The sequence below is a fragment of the Galeopterus variegatus genome, unplaced genomic scaffold (genome assembly GCF_000696425.1).
Source record: "Galeopterus variegatus unplaced genomic scaffold, G_variegatus-3.0.2 Scaffold19063, whole genome shotgun sequence".
Classification (NCBI taxonomy): domain Eukaryota; kingdom Metazoa; phylum Chordata; class Mammalia; order Dermoptera; family Cynocephalidae; genus Galeopterus; species Galeopterus variegatus.
The window spans coordinates 1-8,769 of record NW_007745174.1 but is presented as its reverse complement, the minus strand read 5'-3'; the positions used below and the strand labels follow the sequence as shown (position 1 = coordinate 8,769).

The 8,769-nt window shown below is 48.8% G+C and overlaps 1 protein-coding gene across 1 annotated transcript; it reads right to left on the bottom strand.

The window, feature by feature from the left end:
- Positions 1-332: 332 nt before the first annotated feature.
- On the bottom strand, positions 333-8,040 carry LOC103583020 (transcription factor CP2-like protein 1; the record flags this gene model as incomplete). The annotated part of the gene is made up of 5 exons (XM_008564445.1): positions 333-641; positions 1,583-1,634; positions 5,558-5,700; positions 6,796-6,899; positions 7,950-8,040. Coding segments are annotated over 5 exons (437 nt in total), but the record flags the coding sequence as incomplete, so codon positions are not given.
- Between the last annotated feature and the right edge of the window lie 729 nt (positions 8,041-8,769).

Sequence of the window (8,769 nt, the reverse complement as noted above, 5' to 3'; positions counted from 1 at the left end):
GTAATGGTAAAAGAAGCAGAAGGCACAGAATAACTCCACTCCCATCAATTTATCCAAGAACAGGAAAGACAGATGCCCACCAGGGTTGCTGGGAAGGGAAGCAAAAATGGAGACGGGAAAACAGGGCAAGCCGCCCTGTAAAGTCAGCAGTGCTGGGCATGGAGCCAGCTACCAGAAGAGGAGGTGAAGGTACAGGGTAAGGCAGAGCTCTCTCTGGAGGCAGCAGAGTGGTCAGGAGGGACCAGTACCAGTGGCACCAAGATACCCAATGAGCCTCCAACTAAGGGCAAGGGGTTTCAGAGGAGATGCCCCCAATGTTTGCCTCTTTAGAATCTCAGGATTGGGAAAAAGAACAAGGAATTGATCAAAGGCTGGAGGCAAGAAGAAGGGAGAGAGGAGCCACTGGCTTTCTGCACACTAGATTGCGTCCATGGGTTTCGGCTGGTTGATGGTCTGCAGCTTTCATAGACTGGGCAGGGTGCCTCCTAGCCTCAGTGTGCCAGGTGAGGCTGCAGCTTACAGTGGTACAATTTCTACATCCAAGGGTGTTCCATGGGGCTGGGAGTTGGAGGCAGGTGCATGTCCTACTTCTGCTCAGAGTCCACATTTCAGGATAATATGGTAGCCGTCATTACTCTCAGCTGCAAGAGAGAAGCACGGGGCATATTTCACTGGAAGAAAGGCACAGTTCCATGGTATTTGGGAGTCCCAGAAGGCACAGTATTAGGGTATCAGCAGAGATCACCAGAATAAGGCTGTGTAAAGCCAAGAGTGCTGACAGAGCAGGGATTTCAATACATGCCTTGTGTAATTATTTTTTGACAATGGGCATTTCCACCATAGCCCGAGCCCAAGGACATAAGGCCCTATATCCAAGGAGGCTTTGGACAAACAGTGATTCTCAGGGATGCTACAGCCCCCAGGCCCTAAAGGTACTCTGGCTAGATTCAAAGAAAAAGGGTAGACGTGAACTCATCAATGGTTCAGGGTCTCTGATCCAGTCAGAGAGTTCCCTCTGATATACCCCACACACTCGCCTTCCCAGCTCTAAGGAAGGTCACAGCAGGTCTTTTTCTACCTTTTTAATAAACACGTGCTCCTGGCATGGGAGCTCTTTCTCAGCAGAGCACAGGCAGGCTGCTGTCCTTCCAGGACTCCATCCTCAGGTGGGCCCTCACGTTCACCCCACCCCCAAGTCCCTGACCTAACACTGCCTGCTGACTCAGCTACTATATTCCATGTTTGGTCTCCAGGATGCTGGAGACTGTCCAGGAAAATTCAAATGCATCTTCATTCTACTCAGCCCTGAGTTCACGGAGAACAAATTACCTGGTCCAGGATTTCCCTTTCAGAAGTGATTTTGGGGCCAATCTCACCAGGTCTGGCATTTCTAGGGCTAAGCGTCACAGGAAGTTTGTGTTCTTTTTCCCAAAGGCTGTTTCCAGGTAAGCTTCCTCTGCAGGCACCACCATGCAGGCAGGCCCCACCCATGCAGCTGGATCTCCCCTGCCCCACTGCCCAAGCATCCGGAGCCCACGTGCTTCTATTAAACAAGAAAAGAAGGAAGAGTTGGGGGCTTTACCTTTTAATGTGCTGAGGATAAAACAAGATTCATCTTGGAAATTCTGCACCATCTGAAAAGCACAAGAGAGAACACTATTCCTCACAATATGAAAAGTCTCAGTGACATGAGGCCCAGCCACTCACAGCCATGACACTGCCACAGCGTCCACACAAAGGCAGGATCATGGTTCTGCTACAATATTTACCGAGAAAACGATGACACAGAATCAACATGTGACATGGTTGCAATTTCAAGTAACAGAAACCCAAACTTAAAGGAAGGGAAGAAGCCTGGAAAGGAATCAAGATGTTGCCATTTAATAGAAGACTGTGGCTTTTGTCTGTTCTTGTTTTGCTTTTTCTTGGTTACTGGGCCTTCCAATCCCTATAATATAAACATCACAGGATGTGTGTGTCTATACAGTTGGTCCTCCATATCCATGGGCTCTGCATACCAGGACCGAAAATAATACAAAGTAAAAACAGAATACAGTATAACAACTATTTACACAGCATTTACACTGTGTGAGGTATTATAAGATGGGAGGATGTGCATAGTTTATATGCAAATACCACACTACTTTATATCAGAGACTTGAGCATCCTCAGATTTTGGTATCCTTCGGGGTGCTGGAATCAACCCCCCACAGATACTGAGGGACAACTGTAATAGCAATAGGTAAATAACTAAAAATAAGTAAATAAATAATTAAAAACTTGGTAATTATTAGGATATGCATAATCGGCATCCTATGAGGACAAAATATAAAGGCAGGTGCCACTCCAAGTGCCTACAGATGTGGCAGGAAACTCACAAGTACTCACAAGCCACCTGTCTGGAGTTCTAATTTCGATTAACCATCCAATGACTTTGCACAAGTCAACCTTTTTTTCTTCCTGTCTCCAAAGCCCTATCTGTAAAATGGGGCTGAACCAATGATAAAAATATAACCAGGATGTAGAGCAGTGGGAACCAGCATCCACTGCTGGTGGGGGTGAGAATCTCTAGAAAACTGTTCATGTGTATGCAAAAGATATGCACAAGAATGTTTAGAGCAGCACTGTCTGTAGTAATACAAAACTCAAAACAGATCCAGCGTCAGTCAACAGTAGCAGCATGAGCCAATTATGATCTAATCATGCCTGCTGCTCAGTGGTGCCAAAGATCCCCAGCTGTACACCTCAACAGGCGTAGTTCTCAAAAATATACTGAGGAATGAAAGAAGGTCACAGAAAACACTATTATTCCACTTACATGAAGTTTTAAAATAGGCAAATTCAAACAATACCTTGAGGAAGAACAAGGGAATAATTAATACAAAATTCGGACTAGCAGGTGGAAGAACATGAAATGAGCCCACAAAGGGCTTCTACCAACATTCTAGTAACCCAAAGGCGGGTTTATTCTTTAAACTGTACAGGTAAGTTTTCTTTGCACATGTGTGCTATATTTCACAACATACATTTAAAGAATATTAAACATATAGACAAAACACAAACACTAGCCAATACAACAGCAAACCCCTTTCTAAATTCAAAAAACACTACTGACATTTTATTGTCTCCTCTGGATTCCTGCTTCAAATCTTGCAAATCCATCCACCTGTCGACCCCTGCCCCTCCCCGCAGAGCCTAACGATGCGTGAAGTACATTTATTCTATACTGCTGGCCTGCTCCATGTAGGACTCTTGGCAGCCCAAGCAGTTGGGCATGCCGAGCCTTAGGCAGAGCCCACATGGGCTTAATCAGTAACTCCCTTGTTTAATTAAGTGCCCTTGCACCCCAGGGGCCGGCTCCGCGGCTGGCCAGGCTGCCTCCAGCGCTGCAGGCAGTTAAGAACCAAAGGTTTCCAATTGATTTGAGGTTAAGAGGCAAGGAGACTTTGGAGAATAAGAATTGCCTATTTAGCAAAGGTGGCATTTGCGTTCTGCTCTCTGCTTCACTTGCTTGACTGCCTGCTTTTGAGGGCACAGGGCATGCTTGAGAAGGAACTTCCTTCAGGGACCCATGAAATTGCAAGGTTTCCCCACATTCTTGGCTTTCGTCTTCCGAAAAAGAAATTCATTCTGAAATGCAAAGTGACAAGCCTTCCATGCCACCACAGCTGCCTGCTGCTCAGGTCACTTCACATTCCTGGCTATTCTAAAGTAAACTCTTTAAGTCAGGAACTTAGGGCTCCATTTCCCTTATCTGTAAAATGGGGGTTAAAAAAAAAGCTGTGTTAGATTTGAATGTAATAACATAAAAGGAATTCTGAATTGGTGACAAAAACAGCAAGTTGCAGACAAATGTAGAGCTGGATCTTTGTTGTGTGTTTTAAAAACCCACACCTACACACACTAGGGCACACACGCACGCACAGAAACTTACCCGGCAGGATCACATTAAACCTAATATAAACTCCTCTAGGTAAAGTGTGGGGAAGATAAGCATTTTTCACATATGTTTTCTGTAGTTCTATATTGCTTGACCTGTACTAATAATTATGGATTACTTCTGAATTAAAAAGGAAGGGAAAAAACCACCTTGCCGACCTCTAGGATTGAGATGAAACTCCCATGAACATTAAAGGGCTCTGTCAGTTGTAATGACAAGTGGCAATAGGATCATTACTAATAATGACAACTTATGAAATATACAGATCATCAAAAGCCTTACACTTTAAACACTGCCAAATCTGAAGAGATCTCCCCACCACTTGCTCCCCAAAATAACAAGAGCCTAGCATGAACAGTCAATTATAAGACACACCCATTGTTTAGTGACGCCTGATGCCTGACGCTGTTTTCTCATTTTATCCTTGCTACAACCTGCCTGATTGGTGTAACTATCCCCGTTATGAAGATTTGGAAACAGGTTCAGAGAGGTTACGTAAATTTCCCCAAGGTCACTTAGCTATTAGGAGGAAGTTCTAAGTGGGGACATCAGTCCAATTCCAAAGCTCACATTTTCTCTAGTTTTCCCAGTCACTATTCCTGTACCCAGTTTCCTCTATAACCCTCTCCACAAAGGATTTCAGAGTTCCCAGAATTGGCTTAGGATCTACTGGGGTCTGAGCTGGGGGCTCAGGGTTTCACTCCTGTTCCCCCCCCCAGCACAGATCTTCTTTTAAAAGCTTCATTTTAGGAGGGGTTGGATTCCTGCTGGCTCAGAGCACGGGCTCTGCAGCTAGACTACCTGGGTTCCCACCATAGCTCCACCCCTTACCAGCTGTGTGACTCAGTCTCTCTGTGCTTCAGTTTTCTATCTGTGAAATGGGATAGTGATAGCACCCACTTTATAGGGAGGCTGTCAGGGTTAAATGAGTACTATGTGTACCCTTAAAACAGTAGCCAGGACACAGTAAGCACTCAGTAAATGCTGGCACTTGTCACTATTAAAATTAGGAGGAAGTGGTACGGGATAGAACAAGCTTAAAAGCCTCTGTTCTACAACATGCAAAGAATGCCTAAACTTTTGGGCAAGCCTGTTCAATAACCCTATCCTTAGCCATGTGTGGGCACAGTTCCAACAGGGCACTGTTTGATAGCTGAGCCCATTGCCTGTGGCTCTGCCTGCGGCTCCCCACCCCCGTTGGCAGGGACAGACCCAGGGTCGCTGTGGCACCTTCACTGTTTAACAGAGACCTCTGCTCTCTTCTCCCGCAAGCCACAGCTTCTCCGTCACCCACACCCCAGAGCCCATTTCACCCCCCTCCAGGGCCTGCCGCCCCCCCCTGGGTAAGAACCCTTCTCCTGACTTCCACAGCACTGACTATAGACACCTGCAGGGCACCCAGCCAAGGGTGGCTACATAACAGCATCCAGACCCAGACCCACACCTAGACGTGGCCTCACAACCCTCCCTCACGCACTCCAGGCAGCCTCTGCCTGTCATAGCTTTCACATGCATGCTGCCAGGGTGCATTTCTGGGGCAGATGTCCTGATGTTCCTCCTGTCCTGAGGCAGTGCAAAGCCTTGGTCACCAGGGCTGGGCTGGGCGGCAGTCCTCACCTCGTTGCTCACCACCACATGGATGCCTGTGGGTCCCTGCCGGTAGACCCTGTGAATGTGCTGGGGGGAGATGCTGTACAGGTTGGCAATCTTCTCAATCAACTCCAGGGTAGTCAGCTCTTCCAAGAAGATGGCATGGTACACTGGGGGAGGGAAGAAAAAGCGCCTGCTGTTTAAGTGGCCATGAAATCAGCACAAGCATGCCCACACCCCTCCACCCCACCTGAGAAATCAGTAACTTGTTCGTAAGGATGCTCACGCCCAGAGTGATTCGGCAGGCCCGGGCTGTGATGGGCACCTGCTGGAAGCCAAGCAGCCAGGAGCACTGGCACCGCGCCTCTGTGCAGCCACCGACAGGTAAAAAGATTCCACATGTGGCTCTTTATTCCTTTTGGTCTCTCTTGGGGCACTTACATGAAATGTGGAGATTCCTAGACCCATCCCAGACCCAATGCACCCAGTGAGGGGTGAGTATGACCTGTGGCCAGATGTCACCATGCTTCGAGAGGGAGGGGAGGTCCTGTGTCCCCTTCCATTCCTTCCTCTGTGTAAAGGTTACTGGACAGCTGTGGGTGCCAGAGTGAAAGTGAGATGACTGCCACTTGCCAGAAGAAAAGAGAAGGTTTGATCCTCGCCATTCCTCACAACATAAGCCACACTCAGCACTGTAACCCAAGGGAGAAGAAGTGCACTAGGATGCCATCAGCAAGTCAGAAGATAATGATGACATTGACACTGGAAATGCAAAACCCAAACCAGCTGGGTAGGAGCAAACTCCACAGGTGACCCAGGGTGGATTACTCAATTTTAAGGGGACTTGAGTTCCTCAAAAGTAAATGCAAGTGGATTAAATTTGAGGTTCCTAAACCTCTCCCTCAACAAAGAAATCTTTGGTTCAAAAACACCTGTTCAAGCACACACACAGGCTGGCTCCCTTCAAAGGGGTGACAGAGGCCATGTGTTTCCAGCCACCAGACAGAGCCTCTTTCCCAGCATTTAAATAGGCTGTACTAGGATATCATCTGCGCTGCAGGACCACCCTGAGGTCACATCACTGAGCAGGTGCACAAGCTTGGCTGCACTTTCCACAAGTGTGGGAATCTAGAAGCCAAGAAATGTCCTTCACAGGCTGACAGCCGAGAAGCAGGGGTGAGGGTCTGGACAATAATGGGACTGGGGCTAAAAGCCAGGCTGCCAGTCTGAACGTTTGGGTCCTGGCTCCACTCCCCACCACTCACCACACAGACTGCTGTCCCCAGTGCCATCCTGCTTCTGCTGTGGGGGTGCTCGGTTCTGCTCCAGCTCCTGGCAGACATAAATGGTCATCTTCGGCCTCACATTCCTGGCAGGAGGACAGGAAATAAATAGCAGGTGTGGAGGACACCAAGCTCTGTTGTTCCAGAATGTTCCAGAATATTCCAGAACATGAGACGGGGGCAGCAGTGGTAGGATGGCTGTGGGGATGCAGAATGTCTTTCATGGGGGGTGGGAAGGGGCAGAATCCTGTCCAGGTGGACCTTTAAAGGCTTCTCACAGGCTTGACTGCAGGCAGAGGGATGGATGGCCACTCCCAGGTCCTGCAACCTGCCAAGCAGAGGTCTACCCCAGAACACGGATCTCAAGATATGAGGGGTTTTTCAGGGTGATAATAGAGCCAACACCATCTCTGGCTTAGTCTGTGCCCGGCACTGTTCTCAGAACTTCATATGCCTAACTCATACCATCCTCACAGAGCCTGCGAGGGAGCCACCACCACTGTCCTCGTTTCATAGACAGGAAACTGAGTCTCACGGGGTTCAGGGCTCTGCTCTGTTGCACAGTTCACAGAGGCCAATGTGGGATGCAAACCCAGACTCACTCACTCTTGCACTATAAAACTGTGCTGTCCATATGTGGCTACTAGTGTGTAAATTCACTAAAGTTAAATAAAAATTAAAGCTCAGTTTGTCCACTGCCTTAGCCTCAGTTCAAGTGCTCCAAGTCACATGTGGCCAGTGGTTCCTATGCTGGACAGCACAGCTACAGACGCTTCCACCGTGGCAGGAAGTTCTGTGGGGCAGCACTGCTCTAGAGTCTGCCCTGAAGGCTGCTACGTGATACCGGCTGTCCTGGCTTCCCTCAGGGAGGAGGCAGCTGGGAGCCCAGGACCACACGAGCATCTGAGAACCTGGCCCCAAGGGTCCCGTCGCAGTGCCTCACTGCCACATTGCAGCCTGTGCCCCTCCCACCCCACCTCCTCCTGCACTTGCCCCCACACTGCTGGAAGGTCCCCGCCTGAGCAGCCACGTCCCAATCGGCCCATATGCTGTCCAAGAGGCTGAGATAGGGGATTCCTACCACACATGCTGGGGTGACGGCCTCTGGGCAACTATGTTGAGAAACCGACACCCACCTGCCTTTGATGGCATTGAAGAGCCGGATCCCATCCGCGGGGCCACAGATTTGAACCAAATCATCTCGGGACATCTTCAGCAAGTCGGCACCTAGACAGGAAAATGGGACTGCTGGTTACGTGGGACACAGAGAAAGAGCTCCATCCCCAAGGACTTGCAGACTCCACACAGGTGGGGGCAGGGAGGAGCCAGCCTCAGGCTCAGTGGGCTCCAGACATCCCATGGAGAGAGAAACAGCACAGAGCTAACCAACAGCAGAAGATCACAGCCCACGAGATTTCAGAAGCTAACTGGCTGCTGCTTACAAAAGTGCATGGAACAGAGGTCAACTCACCGCCTGTGTCTGCCTGCCCCCGCCTCTGTACTTTCTATGTGCACAGATTTTATTGCATATAGGCACTGATGACATGTGCACCTCTGTATACAGAAGTATAAAGCTTGCTAGATGTTGACTATATGAACTCACCTGCATACTGGCAACCAGATCAAGTGGCAGAACATTAACAGCCCTAGGCAGGTCTTCGTGCCAGCTAGAGCCCCCACCTCTAGGGAACCACCCTTCTGACTTCTAGCAGTATAGACGAGTTTTACTTGTGCTCTGAAGTTAACAGAAATGGTACTGAATGGCAGGCATTCGTCCAGGTTTGGCTTTCCTTTCCCAGGTTATGTTTCAGGGTCCACTCATGATGAGTGTCGTCAGATCATTTGTGGCCATTATTATCCACTACTCGTCTCAAGAATGTACGACCATCACGCATCCACTCTCTGCTGATGGGCACGGGTTTCCTGTCCGGGGCTATTGTGAACCTCTCGCCTGTC